This window comes from Coniosporium apollinis, assembly GCF_000281105.1.
Source record: "Coniosporium apollinis CBS 100218 chromosome Unknown supercont1.1, whole genome shotgun sequence".
Lineage (NCBI taxonomy): Eukaryota > Fungi > Ascomycota > Dothideomycetes > Coniosporium > Coniosporium apollinis.
Window position 1 is genome coordinate 313794 of NW_006913263.1, and position 24634 is coordinate 338427.

A 24634-nucleotide genomic window follows, 5' to 3' on the forward strand; every position below is an offset into this window, starting at 1 on the left:
GGCCCGGGCAGCTTTGAGGGGTACACCTTCTTCGAGCCTTGCGAGCCCGTCGAGGTTCAAATCGTTCTGTTAGCAGCACGGCTTGAGGAAGGCTGGATGTCTAGCGTCTCAAGCCCGCTTCCACTGCCGTGCCCCTGCCCGGCAGCACGCGGCTGCAAATTCGTCGATTCGCATCAGTCGAGTCTGGTCTCCGCGATCTGATGTGTCAGCCACGGTCCGGAGAGTCATCTCAGACACGTCAGTGGTCGGCAGCGGGGCAGTCCTGCAAAATTGACACTGACAGGCCGGGCGCGGCGCCGATGGTGGCAGAAACGGCGTGCCCAAGTCTCTGGGTTCGTGCTCCGAGTTAGGGGCTGATCAGCGCGATTTCTGTGTCGTCCGCCCAATATGCACTAACAAACTACCCCCGGGGAACCTGAGCCGCACCGAACTCTGTTACCTCCTCCACACCCTCATTTGCTCCCTTCTCTCCCGTACCGCGCCCACTAAAGCACTGTATTGTCACTCTCTTAAACTCCAATATCCTCGGACGCCTATGCGACCGTCTGCAAACACTCCGAAACCATCACCTCCGTATCCGCGATACCCAAGTATACCCCGTTTAGGAGGGGCGAACACTACCTCACCGCCGATCGCCTTGCTCAGGATACTTAACTAGCGATACCTTGAGCACACTCGCGCATGCGATAGAACAGAATGTCTGAAGAAACCGGCCTGCCTGTGCTGGATGGCGAGCGGTTCTCCACTATCACGCCGGATGACCATGGCGGCATCATCTATATCACCGTCTTCCTCGCCCTCACATACTCGATTCTGACGCTCGGCGCGAGGGTTGGCATCAAATGGAACATGCTAGGCGACGACGATTGGGCAATGGGAGCGGCTCAAGTAAGATGCACTCGCAGTGAGGGGTGAAGAGGAACCTTGCTGAACGGATTTAGGTGGTCGCATTAGGACAGTATATCTCGGTGCTTGTTGCACTATCCCACGGACTTGGAAAATCAACTTCCATCGTCAGCAGTGAAGAGTATGCGGTAGTCTCGAAGGTTCGTCCACCTTTGCGCCCATGCGAACCAACGGAGGAAGCTGATTGCTAGTACAGGCTACCTACACCAGCCAGATTCTCATAATCGCTGCATTAGCGCTAGCAAAGTGCTCAGTCATTCTGCTGATTCGACGAGTCTTCACACGGGACATGAAACACTTCTGGATGATTTGCACCATCCTGTTGGGATTAATTGGTGTCTGGGCGCTGGCGTCTATCATTACCGTCTCGGCCGGCTGCTCTCTCACAAACCTTGTCCCGCTCACGGACGATTCGCAGTGCCCTGGCTACGTACGTGTTGCCAACTTTGTTTGGCAAATCAGTACTAACCGCTTGTAGGCTGCTCGGTGGAAAGCTGTTGTAGCGCTGGATGTTGCCACGGAACTTCTTTTCGTGATTTTGCCGGTTTACCTTGTCTGGGGTCTTCAGATGTCCCGCAACCTCAAGCTCCGTGTCGTACTCGCATTCGCGTTCAGAATACCGTATGTGTTCTCTCGATTCCAACCTACTCTGTGCAAGCGATTGACACTCGCAGTGTGGCCGCCTTCGCCCTGGCGTTCCTCAACGCTGTTAACACGTACCGTAACCATGAGAACACCGGTGTCGCTTACTCTGCTGTAATCATATGGCATCAAGTAGAGCTCGGCTATTCGCTCATTGCGGCCACCATTCCGTGCCTGAAATCTTTCATCAAGAGCTTCGACACCGGCTTCGGATTGGAAGTCGGCTACAACACGCATCCCTACGGGTCGGCAAACTCACGTGGATACGGAAACGGAACGAAGGGCGGCCAGTCCTTTCAGATGAGCTCGCTGAAGGGAAGCGAGTCTACCAAGGACAGCTCTCCGCAAACCCTGGGCCAACTCCGCCCTGAGCAAATTAAGAACACGACCAACATCTACCACGAGAATGACCCGCCAAGGGAAGACGCGAGCATCACCAGCGGCAACTCGCAGGAGATGATCATCCGACGAGACGTGCAGTGGGATGTACGCCATGACTACGTGCCACACGCCAAGTGACGGCAGTTCCTTTTGTAACGAGGCCTCGGCCAAATTCTTCGAGATACCACTTGTGCATTGATGAGCTTGGGGATGGATGATGGTGTTTCCGGCAGGTGGCTGTTCCACTGTACTTCATATCATGCACATATACTGGGCGGGAGTCAACAGCGCCCCTCTGGTGCTTCTTTTTCACGGCGTCAACGGGAGCGATGTGCATTCTGGCACCGCCCGGCGTTTTATCGCCGAACTTATTCATAGACGGTAGCTCGAGCGCAAAAGACCTTTCTGAGTAGTCACATGTTCATGCTATCTGAACGTCGTTCGTGATATTCCCTCTCCCTATCCTCTCTTTCTAAAGATAGTCAAAATAATCACTCTAAGCAAGCGGCACATTGCTACGCCTTTCCGGCTAAACAACCCGCGTCTTGAGAATCAGCCATCGGCTAACCAGCACGGCAACCTCAACAAAGAGATACACTACCCTTCGCCATTCCCGTGATACTGACCTCAGCGTTGTTCCTTACTCCATTCTGACAACGACCACCCAAATAATATTATCGAGGTGACCAGCTCGCGAATTCTGCCTTACCCCCGTCCGGTCCGACTACCAAGGCCGAACCCATGAGACCAGAGCAAAGCTTGGACCACGACGGCGGTTTCAGCCACGCGCAAGGAGCAGAGCGAGGAACGGGACCCCGGTTCCTGCAGCGCCGCGGTTCCCAAGATGAACCTCCAACCCAGGTCACGTGCGCTTGTGCCCCTCGGCCGGCGTATCCCCGCGAGCACCCAAGCACGTTGCTAAGGCTAACGTTTACTTACAACCTTGGCACCTAGGTAGCCAACCCAGATCACGTCCCAGCAAGGCGCGCAAACCGGGCCTCGATGAACGGCAGCGCCCCGCAGCCCGAGAAGTCCTACTTCGAGCAGCAGCGCGATGCGCTCGTGGGCGAGATCGCACAGGTGCCGTTGATCCCCCTCTTCCTCCAATGCCATTTCCCTCCCCTTCGATGCCGTCTCGGCCGCGCCTGCTTGAGGCGCAGAGACTGATGGGCTGCCAGAGCCTCGAGCATGTGCTGCAGAATCTGAACAAGCTGAATCGGAGCTTGGAGGGCGTTATTGCGGTAGGTGTTGCTGTGGTTGGTGGTTGCTGGTGGTCTGGACACTGGGTGGGGTAATGAGTGCTGATGAGTGTGGAGGATCCAGGTAGGGAACGAGTTCGGCTCTGTCGAAGCGCTGTGGTCGCAGTTTGAGAATGTGATGGCGAAGGAGCCGGAGACGGAAGCGGGGACACAGGATGAGGAGAGGGAAGGTGGGGAGAGGAAAGCGAGTGGGCAACAGGAAGGAAAGGCGTGAGAGGAGACGGAGAGCTTCCAGGGCATTCAGCGAGTTTGAGTGATTACAAGATACCCCATGCGCGCGCATCACGACGATCACGGAGAAGGGCAGTACATCTTCATCTTGTTCTATTCGTCATAAAAACAAACAAAAGCCAAGTGGGCCGGTCATGAGGCCTTCTGATGCCCAGCCCACCAGATAGCCCTCCCTCAACGCCTACACTATGTATGTTTCCCTCCACCAAAAGCAACAGCAACAACCAAATTATGCATGCGAACGAAGGAAGCCCGCCAGCCACCGCTTATAGTCGGCCGCCCTGAAAAAGTCCCACAGCGAAGCCATGACATGTCGGTCTCGTCCAGCGTTCGTCACTGTCATGTAAAACTTAGCTCCCGATAGCAACAACGTGCGTCTCACAGAATACTACAGTTGCGCTTCTTGGCCTTCTTCCCGCTGCCGCTGCTGAACGCCGCCGCCGATACACGCCCGCCCGACCCTCCCGCAGCACCCAGGGACGGTGACGCTTTGTACTCGTCGCCCACGGCCATGGTCACGGCGGTGTCGAAGATCTCGTCAACTCCGCTCATCTCTTTCGCGCTGCATTCCATGTAAACGGCGCCCATGCGCTGCGCGACCGCTTTGCCTTGCTCGGGGGTTACGGGTGTCAGGCCTTGGGTCTTGAGGAGGTCAATGCAGGTTTTCTTGTGTCGGAGGTCGGACTTGAGACCGCAGAGGATGATGGGTGTTGTGGGGCAGAAGTGCAGGACTTCGGGGTACCACTGGGTGGGTTGTTAGCAGGGATTCGTTGCGGGAGGGGAGGGAGACGGGGAGGCGACGGCTTACCTTATCCATGACGTTCTCTAACGAGTTCGGGCAGTCGATGGCGAAGCAGACGAAGAGGAGGTCGGTTTCAGGGTAGGAGAGTGGGCGCAGTCGGTCGTACTCTTCTTGGCCGGCTGTGTCCCAGAGGGCGAGCTCGACCATCTTGCCGGTTGGTGGATGAGGTGTGTGTGTGATGTAGTTCTCGAAAACCGTAGGCACGTATTTCTTCAGGAAGTCAGCGTCCCAGGTCAAGATGGAAACAATTGTGAGTTCTCGTTACTTCTGGGAAGTATCCTTGGCTGTAGCTGATCAAGAGACATGTCTTCCCGCACCCGCCATCACCGACAACCACCAGCTTCTTGGAGAACGCGGGCGGCTCGGTGATGGTTGTGTCGACGGATTCGTCCGCGGTCGATGAGTTGACGGTGTTTACGGTGCCGTTGCTGTGCCGCTCGCTCTGTGACCTGACGGGCTTGCGTGAGACAGACGTCGAGGGGAACTTTTCTGAGCCTTTGCGACGCAGGTAGTCGTAGTTTTGCACTGCTTGCACGGCGGACATTGTGAGAGTTGCGGAGGGTGGATGTGCTGTGCTTCGGATGTTTCGCCGAGTAGTTACGTGTGTATGAATATGCACGGCGAAGATGAAGAGAATATGTCGCGCGCGTTTCGTGTCAAGCTCGTACAGTGGACGGTGGATGAGATTATCAAGATGTGCGGGAAGGGCCCCGGGGTGGTGTTGTTTCTTGTTACGATCTGGGATCTCGTTGGCCAGGCAAATGCCGGGAAAAGCCCGTTTTTCGCGCCTTCCCCGCCGAAATCCAGGGTTGCTTGGTCGGGTCGGCGTGCGCAGCCCTGGCCGGGGCGGTTCACCACGACCGCCGTTTAGCGACAAACTAAAGGCCATAGTTCCTTAAGAGGTTGACGATGCTTCAGTCACTGTACAGCAGCAGCGCGACCGTGTCTGACCGCATGCGCCCATGTCAAAGAAACCGAATGGGGCGCGAAAGAGCCAGGAACTCCGGCCCACCGCGGTGCCGCCATCCGCCATGGCCCCGAACGGGCAGCGATATGATGCGGGCATGAGGGACCGTGATCACTGTACGTCGTGTACCTGAGAGTCTGGGGGCAATCAAGTATGAAGAAGTAGCCGCTTACGAGCTCTGTGGTATCTAGATGCCAGCCGATTACCCAAATGGCGATACGACCTGCGCCAACGACTTATACCTATAGTACGACGGGAGACTCCGTACCTGGCACTCATGCAGGAGAAGCTGCGAACGCCAGCACTGGACTCGTACTTCGCGCTCACTGCCAACCTCGGGACTCACACGTTCTTCATGGTCATGCTGCCGATACTCTTCTGGTGTGGATACACAAGCCTAGGCAGAGCGTAGGTCATTACGGCGTTATATACAACCCTGGTTACTGATGATGTGGATCAGGATGGTTCATGTGCTTGCAGGAGGAGTCTTCTGGAGCGGGTTTATGAAAGATGCCCTCTGCCTGCCGCGTCCGCTGTCACCCCCCCTGCAACGCATCACAATGTCCGGTTCCGCGGCGCTTGAATACGGATGGCCGTCGACACATTCTACGAATGCCGTGTCAGTGGCTGTATATGCGATATACTGTTTACGGGCTGTAGAGAACCCAGCGAGTCCAATGGTGCACTTGGCATTACAGGCTGCCTTCTACTGGTATGCCATATCGATTGTCGTTGGAAGACTCTACTGTGGCATGCACGGCTTCTTCGACGTGGTGATAGGGAGCTTGCTGGGCGCTCTTCTGTCAGTAGTGCAACTGGGCTATGGAGAACTGTTCGACTACTGGATCTGTGACGGCTCTTATATCCGGCCATTGGTAGCCACGTTGATCACGTTTGTGCTGGTACGCATTCATCCTGAACCGGCGGACGACTGCCCTTGCTTCGACGACAGCGTTTCTTTCTCTGGTGTCTTTATCGGGATCCAGGCCGGCGCGTGGCATTTCGCCGGCACCAGATTCGCACTCGACGAGCCGATCCCTGGAACAGTCCCCTTCGACCTCCATACCATCGGGTGGCCTAAAACGTGCGTTCGGATCCTGCTTGGTGTTTTGATCATCTTTGGATGGAGAGGTACCGTAAAGACTTTGTTACTGCGGATCCTGCCGCCGCTTTTCCGGAAACTCGAGCAGCTCCGCATGAGCCTTCCGCGGAAGTTCTTCTTGAATGCATCGTAAGTCGCCCACCTGGCAACCTTGCATAGCCTTGACTGACATTGCATAATAGACAATACACCATCGTCCCCACACTCCGGAAAGACGACAATGTCATCCCCTCACCGTACGAGATTCCCTCGCTCCTCACCCGCTTCAGCCATCCGCGAAGAAAGTCAATTTCCATCGGTCCTCAGTCCATGGCCGACGCCTACGAAACACTAGCATATCGCCAAACCCAACGAAGGGAAAGCCTCTCTTCTCCCAATGCCAAAAGTCCCCTCAGCCCCCTCGCTCGAGGTCCGCAGACTTGCAGCGGCAGCGGCAACAACTATTTCACCTCAACTCCATCCCGCCCGGAGTCGCCGTCTGTCAGCAGCATGGAGAGGCCGTCGGGTGCTAACCTACTTCCCACGCCAGCTTCGTCATGTGTCCACTTGTACGAGCAGATGATGGGCACAGGCGAGGTGGACATACCGCTTACGCCGCCTGAGAGTAGCGGCAGCGCGGGCAGCGAGGATGTTTTCGCGGATAGCCAGCAGGAGGACGGAAAGGAAGAACAAGAGATGTTCTTGAGCTTGGAGAAACCGCGTGTGAGGTACGACGTCGAGGTCGTCACTAAGTTGATTGTGTACTCTGGTGAGTATTGTATCGTGCGTGCAGGTCAGAGATCCGCTAATATGTCCTTAGGTATTGGTTGGCTAGCCGTTGAGGGCAATCCGATCTTGTTTGAGCTTTGTGGCTTGGGTATGCGTGGCTGAGGTGCTTTTATGTCTAAGACTTTTGTCATTTGGTTGGATTGACCACGCGGGATAGAAGGATACATTATCAATCCGGTGGTATTCCTGCTATCTTCTTGTCCCTTTCAGAGCCGTCGACCATATTCAAATATGCGCACCTGTTACGAGATAGTAGCTAGGTGTCATTGCATGATACTGCACTACGCCCATCTCTGCTTTAGGAAAAGGCTTGCTCTACGGCAACTTACATGACCGCAGACTCGTGTTGCTGATGTCTTCTATTCCATGCTTCACCACCCAAAGATTCACCTGAAACCGACGCCTACTTCTTGTCGCACCTCATCGCTGATGATGCAACACGCTCGAACATCCAACCAGGATTTACAAAGAGGCAGTGAGGTAAACTATAGATAGAATCGTGACCGTGTATTCCGCAGTATTCCTGAAATCAATGGGAAAGACTTATACATGGAATATCTACCTTACTACACCAAACCCCTCCAAGGCCTTTTACTGCGTAGCGGGCATCGGGTTTAGTTGCAAAATGTAGATAGTGCGCATCCTAAGCAAAGTTCAGTCAAACAACAACATACGTAAGATGGGTCGGTCGAGAACACCACGGACCGTCTGCCAGACACAATGTCTCCATGTTTCCACAACGGACACGAACGCAGAAGGGTCTCTCTGCCTAAGTTCCTAGCCCATGAGTAATGAACCCTACGATGGTGATGAGCATCGCGACAATAACAACAGGCCTTCCCCATCTGGCCGGGCATTGATCGTCTCAGCATCCGTCACATCAATCGATGGTGCCTGATGTGATGTGTCTGCATTTGGAACATGCCAACGATGATGAAGTTTTGAGCAGATCCAGACCTTGGGGGCCGAGAATTGTACAAAGCGAGTTCCTAAGTCCTCATCGGGATTGCTTGTATGAAAAGACTTGTGTGAGCGGACGCACAGACAGAAGGCGAGGCCGAGAGAACGGCGCGTGTGCTTCGAGGTTGTTGAGAGATTTATCTTGATGGTAATGGGGATTCGGCAGTTCAGGAGAGGACTGGCTATAGGTAAAGACCTAAGCGAAGCGTTTGCAAGCCGACTGAAGTCCTTGGAGAAGGCTAGTTAGGACTCACTCTTAGGCACGGCACAGCGAGTAGGTATGGAAAAGGCGCACTTCATTCTCGAGTGCCATGTTGTTTTCTGATACACGCCTATTACTTAACGAACACAGCACAACCCATCGCCTCAGCTCCGACAGAGAAGAGAAAAAGCCAGTGTATCAACGACTGTATTGGCCGCTTGTAAAGTTACAAAAGGACCACGTATAAAAGCCTGCAAACCCTCTTGATACTACAAAAGGGACAACTCAAAAAAAACAGAGAAACCACCATCGTTGGCTGGCTCGTACTCCCCCCAGCGCCAAGCAATGCAGCACGCTCGACGCGGGCATCAAGAATGTACAGGAACGGGGTATAGGATGGGTGAACGCCGTCCGCCTCTATTAGCAGTCTGGTGAGAGTCTAGGCGAAGGCTCCGGGCCTGGTGTTACCCAGTGGTGGTTCCGTGGTTGCTGAAGCGACCGCTTCCGTAGCCCGATGGGATGGGCAGTAAGCGACAGAATTCCAGCACGTTTCCAACTAAGCTAGCCCCTGCGTGAAGGTTTTCTTACTTCCTCACGGCCTGGTATCATCCTTCTCCTTCGGCTGCTCCATCCTCGGCTCGCCAGCGAAAGGTCCAGCAATGAAATTAGGGGTGGTCTCTACCGACTGACTGGGCGCGACACCCTGGCGAAGCGGCTCTTGCACGAGGACCGGATCCCTGGGGTTTGTCTCCGGGTGAACATCGACGCCTGGAACGCGTTCGAGCTCGGATTTGTTCAGGTTGCGGGAGAACTTCAGTGAATCGTTGTCATCACCTTGGCTGCTCGCTCCGATGGGAGAAAGACCACCCGCAACGCTGCCAGCGATGATACCGGCCATAGCAGCGGCAGGGCCGAAGGCGGAGTTGGACCGGGACCGTCCTCGCTTGCGAGTACGTGCTTCAGGAGTCACAGGAGCCGTTGGTCCATCCTCAGGCACTGGGGTTGATGGAATGGAGATAGTGCTGTGGGAATGACCGAAAGCTGTGCGGGGATGCTGGATCTTAAACTTCAGACTGCTCAAACGGCCGCCGCGGATCTTCCTGATAAAAGCAAGCTCCTCTCGAATGTCGTTCACGCCGTCTGCCCAGTTCATGTCGTCGGACACAGTAACAGGTTTTGGCTTGGGCCTCAGACGGTCGGGAATGAATCGGCGGATGAGATCGTCAGGGATCGTGCGAATGATGACACCGACTGGAATGGAGAGGGAACCAAGGATGATGGAAATGCCCCACTGCGTGGCCCCGAGTTTGACGACACTGAAGGCCCGGCCACCAACGAAGATGATCATCACTTGACCGCCGATCATGATACAGTTGATGAAGATGAAGAAGTAGTTGTGCTGGATCCCTTCGAAGATGTTGTATTTGTTGTCAAGCCTCCGGTTGTTGATTTGATTGAAGATCTGCATCCAGACGAAGGAGTTGAACACAAGCGTATCCATTTGCTCCAGCTCTTCCGGAGAATCATACGAAAGTATACGCGCTCCTGCGAAGTGAAGGATAAAGGTGATGACCAATTGGTAGATAGCCTGGCCAATAATCATCTTCCACATGTTCAGTGTGATAAGAGGAGCAGACTTGGGATCGGGCTTCCGGTTCAGCAGACCCTGAGTCGGGGGGTCTGTAGCAAGTGCCAACGCGGCGAATGTGTCCATAATGAGATTGACCCACAACAATTGCACGGCCGTGAGAACAGACGACTGGTCAGAACTGGCGACAGCTGAGACGAAGGTGAGGAAGACCGCAGTAATGTTGACAGTGATTTGGAACTGCAGGAACTTCTTCACCGCGTCGTTAACGGCGCGGCCCCAAAGCAATGCTTTGACGATGGAGGCAAAGTTGTCGTCCATGAGAATAATGGCAGAGGCTTCCTTAGCGACTTCCGTTCCGGCGATACCCATAGAAAATCCGACATCAGCGGCCTTGAGAGCGGGAGCATCGTTCGTGCCATCTCCGGTAACTGCAACAGTTTCTCCAAGTTCTTTCAGACGCCTGACCAGAATTCTCTTGTCCTCGGGACTGGATCGAGCGAGAACGCACAGCTTAGGGATAACTTGATCCATCTCCCTCTTGCTGAGCTTCCTAAAAGTTGGGCCTTCCATAACGAGACCGCCAGGTACAAGGATGCCGCAGTCCTCAGCGATTGCCTTGGCCGTAAGTACATTGTCACCAGTAACCATGCGGACGAAGACACCAGCCCGTTGACAATCTTTGACAGCTTTGGGGACACCATCACGAAGCGGATCCTGGATACCAACAACACCGAGGAATGTTAGGTCTTTGAAAATGCTGTCAAAGTCGACCATCGTAGCTTCGCCCTCCATCGTCTTCGCCCCCCTAGGCGGCCATTGCTCGAAATCGCGATAAGCACAACCAATTGTACGAAGTGACCGAGTAGCATAACTTGTGATGAGACCATTGAGCGTTTCGCGATCTTCCGGTGACATGGGCTTGGCCGAGACATCCCTTGTCGCGTCTGCAATGATGGTGCTGCACCTGCCAAGAACAATCTCAGACGCACCCTTGACGTACATCCGATACGTGCCGTTTTCCAGCTTGACAATAGCAGCCATGCATTTCCTGCCGGAGTCGAAGGGGACGAATTGAGCGATATTAGCATTTGCTCGTTCAACGCTCACAGGACCCATGCCCAAATTCTGTCTAGCGAAGTTGAGAAGTGCCGTCTCTGTCTTTGAACCAATGAATGCGGGCTTGCCGTCTTCTTCGCCTTCGAAAGCAGTAGAGTTGATGGCAATAGATTGCTCGAGGAGGAACCGGACGTCAGGGCTAAGCGTACCGGCAAAATCCCCTGGTGACATATCGTCGATGCTGTCTTGGGAGTTACCAGAAGTAGACTTGCCGTTGATCTCCTCGTTCTCTGCTCGGGGCTTACGAGCACCGAATCGTGACACAGTGCCAAGGGCGCCAGCGACGACTGTCATCTTGTTCTGCGTCAAAGTTCCTGTCTTGTCTGAACAGATGGTCGTGGCATTACCCATGGTTTCGCATGAACGCAGCAGACGGACGAGATTGTTATCTTTCAACATTTGAGTTGTAGCGAACGCCAGTGCCAGAGTAACAGCTAACGGAAGGCCTTCTGGAACAGCTACTACAACCACAGTGATCGCGACGATCAGAATTCTGAGGAAATTCTGGCCCTTTTCGGATGGTGTGGCGTCATTGTTGGGAAGATGCGCGAGGAACTGAATGAGAAGGACCACGAAAAGAAGAAGCGCTGCAGATCCACCGAGTTTGGCAATATATTCTGCAAGATTGTTGAGTTTTGCTTGCAGCGGTGTGACCTCGGAGTCTTCGCGAAGCGCCATCATTGTCTTTCCAAAACTTGAATTGATGCCGGTGGCCGTTACCAGGAAGGACCCAACACCTTCAGAAACCTTTGCGCCTGAAATGATGAACGGGTCCAGCTTTTTGACATCCTCGTGAGCTTCTATTACTCGGTAAACTTCGTCGGCTGAGGTTTTCTTTAAGAGATCAGATTCGCCGGTGGCTGAGGACTCGTCGCATTTGACGTTGTGGCCGTCAATGAAGATGCCGTCAACAGGGACCATGTCACCAGGTTCAAGCAGGCAAACATCACCCACCAGAACGTCGTATACCGAGATTTCCTGCGTCTTTCCGGAACGAATGACCTTGATGGTGCGGTTTTCCTTTTTCTTGTTGAGCTTCACAAACTGCCTCTCCTTCTGCCAATCGTTGACAGCGCCGACCACAACAACAATCAGGATAGCGACCATGATAGCAACACCTTCGACCCATTCCACCTGAGCTTCACCTGGTTCATGGGTTTGACCAAACGTTTGGTAAAGCCCAAGCGCTAGTGAAATGACAGCAGCGCCAGTCAAGAGGAGGAGCACTTTGTCGTTGTAAGCTATCCAGGCGAGCTCCCAAATACTCTTCGGCTTGCGTTCTGGCAGACGGTTATCACTGAATACACGCTTGCGGTCGGCAAATGCGTCTGAAGACTGCTTGTGGGGCTCGCTCGCTGTTGTGCCACTCTTTTCGATCTTCTCCGCAATGTGTCCATTAGTGGTATGGGTCGCGGCCGCTCCAGTAGCTTCCGTGAACGAGACATAGCGATCGACGTGCCGTTCATCGACGCTCAATCCAGTCTTCCTGTTGGTCTGCAATCCCTTTTCAAGACCAGCCAAGCCCCCCAAGGCGTGGAAGGCGCCGAGGCTCTTGGGATTGAAAAGCTTAGACAGCTGACCTGGCGAGAAGGCGAACTTATTATCTTCAACCTGGAAGTAGGATTCTGTGCCGGGATCCGGTTTCAATGCGTCCTCGTCGCTGAGAATCTCGCCGTGTCCTCCCTCAGTTCGTTTCGGTGTGTTGGCCGGCAAGGTTGGCGAAGGCGTGTTTACGTATGTATCGCCAGCACTTGTGGTAGATTGACTGTTTTCCGAAGAGGAGTCCAAGGAGCTCACCCTTGAGTGGGTTCCCGGCACGGCGAGGAAACTCTGCTGCCCATTCCCAAAGCCCGATGTCGGAGACGAAACATTGTGTGGCGAGGTCGGCCTCTCATCTCTGCTGTCGAACGAATTGGCTGTGCGTGCTTCCGTTGGTGATAACTGAGACTGCGGTCGCGAAACGGTGTGGTCGTCGTCCATAACCGGGCTGTTGACAGCAGATGTGTCGATGGTAATGGTAGGAGCGCGTGCCCTGCGCGTAGGGCCTGGAGACGTAGACCTGAGCCCATCGGGGCCCGGAGCATCGGCCATGTCTACTGCTGCCTAAGGGCTAGGCTGCGCGATAGGATGCGAGGCTGTATGTAGGTGCAAGGATAATCGGTAGGCTGACTGCTAAGAAGCTGCAGCGATAGTCGATGCTTGTGACGGACGTCGCGGCTGGATATCTAGTGTGACAAGGTTCTCGTGCGTTTCGGATGTATTATAAGAGTAAGGAAGACAGCACGGAAGCGGCGATATGCGTTGTCTGTTTGCGCTGATCGTGGCAACCGTATGCGCAGGAAGGTACCGACTGAAGGCGACTGCGTATCATGTAGTTTGGGTAACTGCGCTACGCTGGGGCAATTAGCCAACTTCCGAAAACTGTTTGCCAGCGCGATTCGCTCTCGCCTCCACCGCTCATCCAGCGTGAGATTCTTCAGGAAGGCTGTGCCGCGCCGCAAGAGCTGTTGTGAAATCGTAGAGGAAATCTCGATGGAACAGAGACCAAAATGTCGTAATGCCAAGGGGAGGAATATGCACACATTCACCGTTGCTTGTTCGCCTTGGTTCTGGAGTCTTGAGGTCAGAAGATCCTCTTGCCGTTGTCCGGTCCGTAAGGAGGAGATGGGTGGCTGTGCCAAAGCTGCACAAAGTATGATTACTTAACCGGTCACGCCGATTTCGGTGGCAGCAGCAGATTTAACAGGGCGAAAGAGGGACGGGAAGGCAAGACAGAATTCGATAGTCCCGGATGCAGGAGAATGGAAAACTTGTTGATGGGAAGATGGCCAGCATTCACGGCGTCGCTCACAGCAACCCATTTCCTTGGCGCCAACATTTGGGGCAGTGCAGCTGTTGCAGCATGTTTTGACTTTTGCTCGACAGGGGGCCACCGCTGCTTGGTTGGCACAGATGCTGCACCTGGCACAGTGGGATGCCGCTTAACTCGTTCAGTGTCAAGGCCCGCGCCGAAGAGGTGGCCGGTTTCGAGTGGCCGTCCCAGCGAGGAGGACCAACAGACTCTCTCCAACATACTCCATCATGAGTTGTTACCAGGATCAACCCGCTGCTCGTGAGATCAGAGTGATCTAAGGGACGCACTCAATAAATCACATCCGGGATAGATTTTCGTCCTCTCTTGTACTGGCGAGCAGTCGATGGGTCGTCGTCGTCCCAGCCTCGGGATAAAAGAGACGTCACTTGTAACAGTGCAGTGGACGGCGGCTTTCGTGACGACGGCGGCATGGAACGCCCCAGTGGGCGGACTTGGCTTCGAGAAGTCAAGAATCAGTCTCGAAGATCAGAAGCCAAGAATTTGACGCACGTGGTGTTTGACCGCATTTCAATTGGTGCTGAGCTTCTCATTACGGACTCAACCTATCAACACCGATTTATGTAAGAGCTGTAAAAACCGCACAGGCGCCGCTTTTACTGGACGTCAACCCGCTCTAAGCACTCTCAGAGCCACTGGACCAAGGAGAGAGTGAGTCGCGAATATCAATTAAAAACTTGCGCGCTTCGCAGTTTCACGCGTTGAGAGCGGAAACCGAGCTCGGAGATGCATCCCCCAGGAGAGGTCGCTGCGGTAATTTGACGTAGTTCCAGCCCCTTCAGGCTCAATCTTACCCACGCGCCCCCAATACGGCGCTTCGTGGGATTGAATCGGTGCCTGAGTCAAGAGCGCTACTTTTGCCAGTTGAGCCTTTGTACAGCGTTGCCTCCCATTAAGAGCAGGATCGACGGCTTGGGGCGTGGGAGCCTCTCAGTCTATCATCCTACCCTCAGTACGAAGGTGTAATTTGTGCACTGTGAGTCTGCCTCGCGGGATGCCTATCACCGTTCCTTGCGGTACAAGAGTACCAAGAGATCGTCTCCGGCGAGAGGAGAAGCAGTCGGGTTACTGGACATGCACTGCCCCCCATTCTTTCGGAGGCTGCTCCGATCAGAGCGCAATTGCGTTTGGAGAATCTCCAAGGCGGACAGTGACCATGTTCGGAGCCTTCCCTCTGAGGACATTGTAGCTTAGGGATCAATACTCTAGAACGAAGTGTCGCGATACGGGGCCGACATCGAAGTGCGTCAGCTTGCGCGAAGTCGCCTAGGTGTATTTCTCGTCTTCCGAGTGGGAGCACGCGACAACAACATGAAACACTTGCCGGAACGATGCAGCGTGCTCGCAAAAGCGGATCGGCTCGATGCGATGCAGCCCTGTGCTGCATGAGTAATCAGCCGTAGGCATGGATGCGATTCCTGGCAGATCATGGGGGGTGCCTGCCCCGCGCTGACGGCTGCCACGGCAGAATGCTCCCGAGGTCGGTAGATTCTGAAGAGGTGACGGTTAGGTTCATCTGGAGAACTGGTACTCTTACGTGACCTGGCGCTTGTGTTTTCATTATCAAAAGTCTCTTCTCTCGTACGTGAACCATCACCTTCTGTCATCTCGCATTTCAGCGTTGCATTATTACTTGTATCGCGTCCGGACTCCTCAAACTCTCCCGCCGTAATCAAAGAATAACTGCCAGAATGTCAGACTCTCATGACAAATATGGCTGGACCGCAGTACCTCGCTCTCAGGGCGTCCTGCTGGAAAAGGCCAAGCCCAAAGAGGCCGAGCCCATCAAGGTGTCCGACATTGATCTGCCATCCTCGCCTGTAGTTGACCAAGTCCACGAGTATGCGAAGGAAAACCTACCAGAAGAGACCTACAACCACTCCATGCGCGTCTTCTACTATGGTAGCAGCCACTGCCTTCTATCGATTACCAGTCACTGACCCCAATCAGGCCAAGCCCTAGTAAAGCAGCACTTCAAGCACTTCGCACCCTCAACAGAAACGTACTTCCTGACCTGCCTCCTCCACGACATCGGCACAACCCCCACCAACCTCAAAGCCACCGACATGTCCTTCGAGTTCTACGGCGGCTTCCTCTCCCTGAACCTGCTTAACGAGTGCGGGGCCCCGAAGCCGCAAGCCGAGAGCGTCTGCGAGGCCATCATCCGGCATCAGGACCTCGGCGACACGGGCATGATCTCGACGGTCGGCCAGCTCATACAGCTGGCGACGGTGTTCGACAATATGGGACAGAACCCGCAGCTGGTGCACAAGGAGACGATCGAGGATGTTGTCAAGGCATACCCGAGGAAGGGCTGGAGTGGCTGCTTTGCGAAGACTATTAGGGAGGAGGTGAAAATTAAGCCGTGGTGTCATACTACGGTTATTGAGGGCTTTGCGGAGGGGGTGGAGACGAATAAGTTGATGGAGCCGTATGATTAGTGGGCTGTGGGGATCTGTGATCGGCCAGGCTGGAGAAGACGTGCAGTCGTTGCCAGGCACAGCGTCCTTTGCACACGCGCGAAATGTTGTAAGGCAGGCCGGCTGGCTGCTTGTCTCCAGAAGCCGTTAGAACTCTAGTGCAAAGGACTGCGGTGATACGACTCCGGTGCCGCGCAGCTCGTTGCTGCGACACTTTGCACAGAGGACCGCAATTAGCCCTTAGTCGTATATACTTGCAAGCCTCGTATCAGATTATTGATGCTGCGAACACTTCGACAACCATTTTTAGAAGATGCCGAAGCCGGCAAGCCCTCTCGGAAGCTGGCACGTGGCGAGCTGCACGTCACGATGATAAGATAAGGCGGCTTCCGCATTCGGCAACCCGAATACGAAATGTTGAATGAGTCGACACGGGGCGTGAGCATGAGTTTCAGTCCTCACAAACCCATTTCCCTATATCAAAGATGAAGCCGCCGCTCCGCATAGCAATCCTCGAGTGTGACACGCCTCTAACTCGGACGAAATCCAAGTATGGCGGGTACGGCGGCGTGTTCAAGAGTTTGTTAGAGGCTGGCGCAGATGCGCTGGGTCAGCCGGATCTGGTGTCCTCGAAGAAGGGACTTGATATCACGAAGTATGATGTTGTGAATGAGGAGAGGTACCCAACGCTGGGGAACATCGATGCGGTTTTGATCTCTGGATCTCGTAAGTTGGACATGAATGCCCTGGCTGCTTGAGATTGAGGTTCTGATATCAGACGCAGGTCACAACTCCTTCGAGAATGTGCCGTGGATAGTCAAGCTCGTGGAGTTCATCAGGCATTTACTGGAAGAGCAAGATCGGATCCGCGTTATCGGAGTCTGTTTCGGGCACCAGATCGTTGGCCGCGCGATGGGTGTCAGAGTTGACCGCAGCGACAGAGGTTGGGAGACTTCTGTCACACCGGTGAACTTAACGAAGAAGGGGAAGGACCTGTTCAAGCTTGATAAGCTCGTGAGTCCGCCGCAGATCTCAGAACGAACACGCAGCTGACCGGGCTGCAGATGATCCACCAGATGCACAAGGACATGGTATATGACTACCCCCCAGGAGTGGAAGAGCTAGGATACACCGAACGCTGTGCAGTGCAAGGCATGTACAGGAAGGGGAGGGTCATCACTGTCCAAGGCCATCCGGAGTTCACTCGAGACATAGTTACTGAGCTGTTGGAGACGCGCCATAACCAGGGCATCTTTGACGACAAAGCCTTCGAAGAGGCGATGAGCAGAGTTGCTAATCGGCATGATGGAGTTGCTGTTGCTTCGGCGTTCCTGCGGTTTTTGCTGGAGGACTAGGTGTTCGACTGCGGGTAATGCGATAGACAGCTAGACATCTGATAGAGCACTCGAATAAGTCATGATAAATGCCGAACTTGCAATGTCTTGAAGCAACTTGGCATCCTCGATCGCATAGCGCCTCGAATGTAGGCTTCCCGCTTGAATGAATCAGCTTCAAAGAAGAGGTCATTTCTGGTTCGCACATATCTGGGATGTTGGCAGCCGAGTTCGGTTTGTGGGGCTGCGGTCCTGTACCGAAAAATGTGCCGTAGCTCGTCACAGCGTAGTACCTAGGTAGCACGTTAGTAGATACCTTACGCACTCTACAACACCTACAACTCAGGTTCGAAGAGAGTACGACGATGTCTGCACCTGGGCACTGGCGAAATAGATGCCGGCTTCCAGAAATTGTGTATACCACCTGGCCGCATCCAATGGGCGGTCTGCAGACGGCCCCCAACGTACGTCGGGCTGCTGGATTAGAAGCTGAAGGATTGAAGACGCGTCCACCGCGTCTTCTCGGCGTTCTAAGCCAATGATTGTTCGAGGATGTTGTGTGTGAAACAGGACAGCAGGTGGTGTAAGAGTTACATCCATTAGCAGGCTGCCGCCGGGCCTTCAACACACTGAGGTAGCGGCCTTGAATACAATATAACTGTTTGCTTCGGTCCCGAGAAGTCCTTCAACTACCTACGGATGCAATGATCCTCTCCATGATAGCAAAATTTACCGTCTTTGCCCTCGCTTCATTCACAGCTGCTACCGGCAGCTCTACGCCCATCGTCGACCTAGGCTATGCGCAGTACGAAGGTATCCGTGATGATAAATCCGGGTACGTTCTACCATTTGATATAGGATTCCTTCGTGTAAGAGTCTTCAGGCGGGAATTCACTGATCATGCTTTTAGCATAACCGCTTACTATGGTCTGCGCTATGCCGCTCCGCCAACAGGTCGACTACGATGGCAACCACCGGTTAATATAGAGAAGCGGAACAACTACTCTAACCGCCAGGTCTTGGATGCCACTGCCCCTGGACCCCAGTGTCTGCAGCAATCTCCTGTATGGCAGTCATCCATACCAGCAAATAACCCAGTCAGTAGCGAGGACTGCCTACTTCTGGATGTTATCGTACCATCCGTCCCGACGAACACGAGTCTGCCGGTCATAGTTCAGATTCACGGCGGAGGTAACTGATATATGGCTTTCAACTTGACACGCTCCTTTGAAGCTGTCCGCATACTAACACAGGCGCAGGCTATACGCAAGGAAATTCTACCAGCTACTCTGTCAATTTTTTCGTTGCCCAGTCGCAGGAAAGGATAGTCTACGTGCAAATCCAGTACCGCCTCGGAGCACTTGGTTTCTTGTCAAGTTCCGAGATACGGAAATATGGTACGCCGAATGCAGCATTGCTCGATCAGCGATCCGCCTTGAACTGGGTTCGGCGGAACATTAGGGCTTTTGGAGGCGACCCCGCCAGAGTTGTTCTCTGGGGAGGCTCGGCTGGTGGTAGTTCTATCACCAATCAACTTATTTTGTATGGTGGAGAGCCAAACCCTCCGTTTCGTGCGGCTATTGCTAGTATGAAAGTACTCCCATTTCCGCAGTCGATCGCTGATGAGACAATCACAGAATATCCATGGTGGCAACCCTATCATAACGACACTACCCAACGGGCTGCATCAACAACAATGCTCCCTTCAGTATCACCGTACTGCTCCTCAACACGATCTAGATAGCTTGCTTAAGGCTTGTCGTTCAACCGCTCACTTTTAAGAGTGATTGCAGCTGCTGATTGACGGTGAGAGAGCGCTGAATCGCCTTCGCGGTGAGGCCATTAATCTGTCCGACCGCCAATTTGACCGAAGTTCGCGCCGCGGATCAACACCTTTTCCGCGAAGCCGAGGGGGCAGAAAAACAAGCTGCTTCAACGACGCTCATCATGAAGTCCAATCCTTCTATCCTCACGGATGCTCGCTTGTCAGCGTGCGGGCCTAGTTCTGTACCCGTTTTTGGTCAGAACTATGGCGAAACAACTTCATGGGGTGTGAGGGAAACCATGAACATTCACCCGTTCCTGGCGTTGCTGGGCAAGGCGTACAATCATTTTCAAGCTCTAGCGATGCTGTTGTAGTGATTGGAAGCACGGTATCGTGGACGCTAGGACAAGCAAGCCTCTCTAGGGGAATCTAAAAAAAAGGAGGGCTCTCCTCTAAAAACCAGGCTCGGAGTTCCCAGTAGTTTGTGCTGGCCTCGAACGATTAGTGTATAGAATATATCCTCTCGTCGTAACCCGAGTCTATGTGTGACCTTGCGGGTGGGTTTATTGTAGGGGCTTGTGAAGCTGCGCTGGCGCCATGGGGAAACCTTCTCAGTTTCCTCGAAGCCTGCTCTTCCCTTTCAGACCTCGGCGCCATCGCTCGGCGCGGTGTGCTCTCTGTCCTCAGTCTTTCCCATCGCCTCGCCCCGACAGGCCACCTCGCTCATCATCCTCTTCGTTGGTCTCTCTGTTGCGTCTGCCCAAACTGAGCACCCCCGTCGAACATTCTCCGTCATCAAGAGCCCTTCAGACGTTGACGCGTCTTCCCTCCGCTTCAATAGGAGGGCGTGGCGTCGTCCATTTCGTTATCGTGACTTCCTCATCCGTCGAGACTCCCCTTCACCTCCCAACCTCACCAACCACCAACGGTCGCACGCTGCCCCGGGGGTCTCGCTTACGGGCTGCGCAACACACACACTCAGAGTCACAATTTGTCTGCGTCGTCTGCACAAGCACCATTCTACTTTCACGTTCGCGGGCCTCTTTCGACAGCCTCGTTTCTGAACCTCAGTCGTCGGACTGGTCCGGGGGCTTTCACACTGCGACGCTCTCACAGTCTGTCAACAATCGAGGCCCTCGATCACCCACGCCATGGCCCACTTCCCAGACGACTTCGTGCCCGACGAGGACTTCCGGTCGTCGGACATTGAGATCGACCTTCCCGTCAACCCGCATGCTGATCTAGGCAAGAAGGCCATCGCCCGTATGGACAAGACCGCATTTCGCGACCGCTACGAGTCAAAGGCTGCCGTCAAGCAAGCGACGCTCGTCACTGGGGCTGTAAGCACCGTAGTAGCTCGGGCGAGATGGGCCAACCTCTTCTATAACTTCCTAGAGGTGACGCTGCAGAAGAAGTGGGGCGCCTTTCTTCCTTTCCATTCACTTCGGTTTCTTTTTCGCTCGGCGAAAGCTAACGTGTCACTTATTGTGTAGCCGCAAGGTGCACGTCCCAACTGCCGAGGACATTGAACGCTTCATCAGAACCGTGCCTAAACACCTTCGCTCCCCTCGAGAGTCCGGAGTGATCTCCTACTCCTACCTACAGTATGGCCTCTCCGCCGTCATCAAGACACTCAAATTCGACTACAAGACCTTCGCGCTCTCCACACACGGTGCACAGCGCCTCCAAAACGCGTTCGCGGATCTCAAGAAACAGGGCGCCATAACCAAGGATCCTTATCTGATCCGGCAGTACGTCACCGCGCGTGTCTTGAAGCGGCTGGTGGGCGCACTCATCACCAATGCCTTGACCCACGGGACGACATCCTGGGACAAGGTCCTCGCGAGGGCGCTGTCCATGGTGACCCAGGCCGCAACGGTTGGAAGAGCAGGCGATGTAGCTCTGAATTCACTGTACAAGGGGAACGAGTACCTTCGGTTCGAGCACGTTCGCATCAAGCTGGCTCACAACTCGGCTGGTAACGAGGTCCTCGTTTGCCAGGTCAAGATGGAGTATCGGAAAGGGCAGAAGTAAGCGCATCAGCCATACAACGGCGAAAGTTCGGATGACGGCTAACTGTGCTTTCAAACCTCAGGACGAACGGCGCCGCTTTTGAATGGGTCAGAATCGACATCCTCGAAAATGACCAACCGCGCTATCTCTGTTTCGTCACGTTGCTACTGGTCTGTGCTATGAGGATGGGTGCGGTCGAGGCGCAGTCTCTTCAAGAAGTCATGGAGCAGTGTCGCACTGCGCCGAACCGAATTCTCAAGTGGGCGCAGCCAGCCTGGCCTGTCCTGATGCGTTTTACTCAGACCGGTCTGGACATTCCCCAGGCGGGCACTGTGTATCAGATTGGGGATACTGTCAGGCTCGCTGCCGAACTCGCCGGGTTGCCCGTCATCGTCAGAACCCACGACATCCGCCGTGGCTCTATGCGGGATCTTTCGTATCTGCCCCCATCTTCCGCCAGGGGCCTCGCCACAGATTTCGTCGCCAACGCAGCCGGACACAGCAATCGGACCATGACCGCGGGAATCACTCAGAGCTACATCGGTCCCCAGAAGTCAGGAAACTGGGACAAGAGAGTCGCTGCGATTGACAAGGGTGACCAAGATACCATCAGTGAAGCCTTCGATCTGGACATCACCGCTGCTCCTTACAAGAGGGCAAGGTTAACGATGGATGAGGTGACTACCTTCGCGGCAGAATCCGGCCTTGACCACGAGACACGAAAAGCTCGACGAACCGTAGTCACCAAGCTTCAGCGGAAGAAGAAGTCTGACTGGATTGATACGGCAGGTGAATCGAGGCCCTCGATTACTCCCACCAAAGCCGCACACCCTTCATCCCCTGCCTCAGACGAGTCCGACCCCGACGACCCTACCTACTTGGACTCGGATGGATCCGCCAGCTACGAGGACCTCGGAGCAGAAGAGCTCTTGTTCGGCGGCTCTGTCGAGGACCTTAGCAACGAGTCACTCGATGAGCTCATGCAGGAGAATGGAACGCCTTCGCAGTCACTTCCTCCAGAGCTGTCACTACGCCCGGCCGAGTTCATCGAATTCTTCTCTCGCATCAACACCTACCGCTACGCCAGCGCAGCTACGCTCGACAATGCGGCGACGGGAGGAAGCAGATCGACACCGTCGTTTTTCCCCAACGTCTGCCCCAACGCCAAGTATGGATGCGAGTTCGTCTGCAATTTTGTACAGGGCCTTGAAGTGCATGTGGCTTCCTATCCCACCAATGCAGAGGAGCATGCAAGGCTCGCTGCAGCCAGGGAATTTCGCTGCACTTACGACGGATGCACCAAGAAGTACACGGCCAAGGCGAACCTCGTAGAGCATCTCAGGACCCACGAAGGGAAGCCCCGGGTCGATCCCAGACCATGTCACGTTGCTGGCTGCGACCCGAGTATCGTGTACACGGAATGCGAGCTGCAAAAACACATGGACATGGCTCATTCCGGCTACAAACCTACAGGCTGCATGATTTCAGGGTGCAAGCATGTGGCCCCGTTCGCTACGTTCCAGGCCATTAGAATTCACCTTCGCAAAGTCCACAAGCTAGAGGGTGAGGAGCTGGCCGCGTTGCTCGAGGGCCTTAAGGACAAAGCTCTAGCGGCTCCTGATTTCCGCAAGAAGAGGACGCCCAAGTACCAGTACACACCCATAGGTTGCCCCCTCGCCGCCACGGGAGATTGCAAGTCGAAGAGGCAGCTTTACAAATCCCGGAGGGACCTGACCCTTCATATGAGGTCCATTCACAAGATGACAGCTGCGGAACTCAACGCGCTGCTAGCCGAGGGCCTCGAATGATGGGAGGTTGTTCTGTTTTGCTTGGACTGTTTAGCTAAGACGGGCGCAATGTGGAGGACTGTCTACACGTGGCTCTTGGTTGCATTTGCTACTTCCTATTATGTCAGGCCTCTCAAACTCGTCTTAGGCTTGCCTACTGTTGCTTATTCTTTGCTTATCCTTTGCTTGTTCACTGCTTATTCATTGCTTATCTATCACTTCTCTGAACCGATGCAACGAGGGCGTTGATTCATTAGAGCTTTGTAGCCTTCGGCCTTAGAAGCCAGCAGTATGCTCGATAGTGTCAGCTAGGAGCTTATAGGCAGAATACCAGCCTGCGATGTCTCCGACAACTGCCTTACAACACCTTGGCTACCGCAATACAATCAACCTACATCCTGGGATATCAGGCCGGGCTCTATGGCTACGGCGATTTCTACTACGGCCCATCTGTCGATGGTCGCATCATCCAGGACCTGCCCTCGGATGAATTTGAACGGGGTTACTTCAGTCGAGTTCCTCTGCTCACTGATCGTGCGACATACGAAGGTCTGTACATCTCTCCGCAAGACTGTCCCACCAGCACCTGACACTCTTTTTCTGAAACACAGGAGCCTTTTTCAGCAACTTCTCACTCACCGACGCTACGGAAGCCGATGCAGATCTTCAGAGAGTTTGGCCCGCCGCGCAACCTTCCTTCTTCACGCGATTGAACGAACTGTACCCGCTGTCAGCATTCACAGGGTCTTATCTCGACAGCCCTTTCATCGCCGCGCTAGCTTCATTGATCCCAACTACGATGAACAACTCTGCTATCTGGAAACGAGTTGTGATTTTCGGCGATTTCATCATCAACTGTCCAACGTACTACATGGGCTCCGCTCTTAGCCATGCCGGTGTACCAGTGTGGAAAATGGTCTTCAATGCTGGATCACAAACCCACGCCGCAACAGCACCATACTTCTTGTTCCCTCCAGGGAACGTGACCAGCTTCCTTGAGAATCAGTTCATTGCGTCTAACGCAACTTTGGCAGCAATCATGAGGGATTACTTCCTTTCCTTTGCTACGGAGTTGGATCCCAACGCTGCGTCCTTTTCAGGGGTCGAGAGGCCTTACTGGCCTCAGTATGACACGCCGGCAGACGCTGCCGAGTTCACGGTCCTGGAAGTCAACTATACCATGATTGGCTCTAGATCTGGTCCCGATGGCTCAGTGCAGTGCGACTTCTTCTTTGCGGAGGGGGAGGTTGTGAGGAACTGATGGGGCTTAGATTTCCAATCTCAGCGAAGGACCAACTACCTCTATCCGTGACCCGAAGGTCCCAGCCACTGCCGGTTGGACAAGTGTCGACTTCGGGACAGGGGCAGGCAGGTTGGGTTGTAGATATGTGGAGTAGTAGTTCATCGGCAGCACTGGCGAACCTGCTTTCGACTGTCTCCTTATGTGTGATGAACACTCGCAGGAATCATCTTGCACGCCGAACTTGTCATTGTCTCCAGGTATGGGATACCGTGG

The 24634-nt window shown here is 54.2% G+C and overlaps 10 protein-coding genes across 10 annotated transcripts; 8 read left to right on the plus strand and 2 right to left on the minus strand.

Moving 5' to 3' along the window:
• Nucleotides 1-696: 696 nt before the first annotated feature.
• On the plus strand, nucleotides 697-2067 carry W97_00110 (uncharacterized protein; the record flags this gene model as incomplete). The annotated part of the gene is made up of 5 exons (XM_007778027.1): nucleotides 697-888; nucleotides 942-1046; nucleotides 1103-1336; nucleotides 1385-1527; nucleotides 1581-2067. 5 exons carry the CDS (start codon nucleotides 697-699, stop codon nucleotides 2065-2067), a joined length of 1161 nt encoding a protein of 386 aa, XP_007776217.1.
• Nucleotides 2068-2931: 864 nt separating this feature from the next.
• W97_00111 (uncharacterized protein) lies at nucleotides 2932-3402 on the plus strand (the record flags this gene model as incomplete). Its single annotated transcript, XM_007778028.1, has 3 exons — nucleotides 2932-3009; nucleotides 3108-3170; nucleotides 3253-3402. 3 exons carry the CDS (start codon nucleotides 2932-2934, stop codon nucleotides 3400-3402), a joined length of 291 nt encoding a protein of 96 aa, XP_007776218.1.
• Nucleotides 3403-3797: 395 nt separating this feature from the next.
• W97_00112 (GTP-binding protein rhoC) lies at nucleotides 3798-4765 on the minus strand (the record flags this gene model as incomplete). The annotated part of the gene is made up of 4 exons (XM_007778029.1): nucleotides 3798-3837; nucleotides 3880-4163; nucleotides 4228-4431; nucleotides 4487-4765. 4 exons carry the CDS (start codon nucleotides 4763-4765, stop codon nucleotides 3798-3800), a joined length of 807 nt encoding a protein of 268 aa, XP_007776219.1.
• A 418-nt stretch (nucleotides 4766-5183) lies between these two features.
• Nucleotides 5184-7160, plus strand: W97_00113 (uncharacterized protein; the record flags this gene model as incomplete). The annotated part of the gene is made up of 5 exons (XM_007778030.1): nucleotides 5184-5304; nucleotides 5380-5596; nucleotides 5649-6419; nucleotides 6473-7038; nucleotides 7090-7160. The coding sequence occupies 5 exons, from the start codon at nucleotides 5184-5186 to the stop codon at nucleotides 7158-7160; spliced, it is 1746 nt and encodes a 581-aa protein (XP_007776220.1).
• Nucleotides 7161-8812: 1652 nt separating this feature from the next.
• On the minus strand, nucleotides 8813-13018 carry W97_00114 (uncharacterized protein; the record flags this gene model as incomplete). The annotated part of the gene is made up of 1 exon (XM_007778031.1): nucleotides 8813-13018. The coding sequence occupies one exon, from the start codon at nucleotides 13016-13018 to the stop codon at nucleotides 8813-8815; it is 4206 nt and encodes a 1401-aa protein (XP_007776221.1).
• Nucleotides 13019-15490: 2472 nt separating this feature from the next.
• Nucleotides 15491-16240, plus strand: W97_00115 (uncharacterized protein; the record flags this gene model as incomplete). The annotated part of the gene is made up of 2 exons (XM_007778032.1): nucleotides 15491-15701; nucleotides 15750-16240. 2 exons carry the CDS (start codon nucleotides 15491-15493, stop codon nucleotides 16238-16240), a joined length of 702 nt encoding a protein of 233 aa, XP_007776222.1.
• A 464-nt stretch (nucleotides 16241-16704) lies between these two features.
• W97_00116 (uncharacterized protein) lies at nucleotides 16705-17574 on the plus strand (the record flags this gene model as incomplete). The annotated part of the gene is made up of 3 exons (XM_007778033.1): nucleotides 16705-16945; nucleotides 17004-17233; nucleotides 17284-17574. 3 exons carry the CDS (start codon nucleotides 16705-16707, stop codon nucleotides 17572-17574), a joined length of 762 nt encoding a protein of 253 aa, XP_007776223.1.
• A 683-nt stretch (nucleotides 17575-18257) lies between these two features.
• On the plus strand, nucleotides 18258-18752 carry W97_00117 (uncharacterized protein; the record flags this gene model as incomplete). Its single annotated transcript, XM_007778034.1, has 2 exons — nucleotides 18258-18388; nucleotides 18464-18752. The coding sequence occupies 2 exons, from the start codon at nucleotides 18258-18260 to the stop codon at nucleotides 18750-18752; spliced, it is 420 nt and encodes a 139-aa protein (XP_007776224.1).
• Nucleotides 18753-20469: 1717 nt separating this feature from the next.
• Nucleotides 20470-23139, plus strand: W97_00118 (uncharacterized protein; the record flags this gene model as incomplete). The annotated part of the gene is made up of 3 exons (XM_007778035.1): nucleotides 20470-20732; nucleotides 20812-21348; nucleotides 21414-23139. The coding sequence occupies 3 exons, from the start codon at nucleotides 20470-20472 to the stop codon at nucleotides 23137-23139; spliced, it is 2526 nt and encodes an 841-aa protein (XP_007776225.1).
• Nucleotides 23140-23409: 270 nt separating this feature from the next.
• W97_00119 (uncharacterized protein) lies at nucleotides 23410-24379 on the plus strand (the record flags this gene model as incomplete). Its single annotated transcript, XM_007778036.1, has 3 exons — nucleotides 23410-23421; nucleotides 23445-23667; nucleotides 23730-24379. 3 exons carry the CDS (start codon nucleotides 23410-23412, stop codon nucleotides 24377-24379), a joined length of 885 nt encoding a protein of 294 aa, XP_007776226.1.
• Nucleotides 24380-24634: the final 255 nt, after the last annotated feature.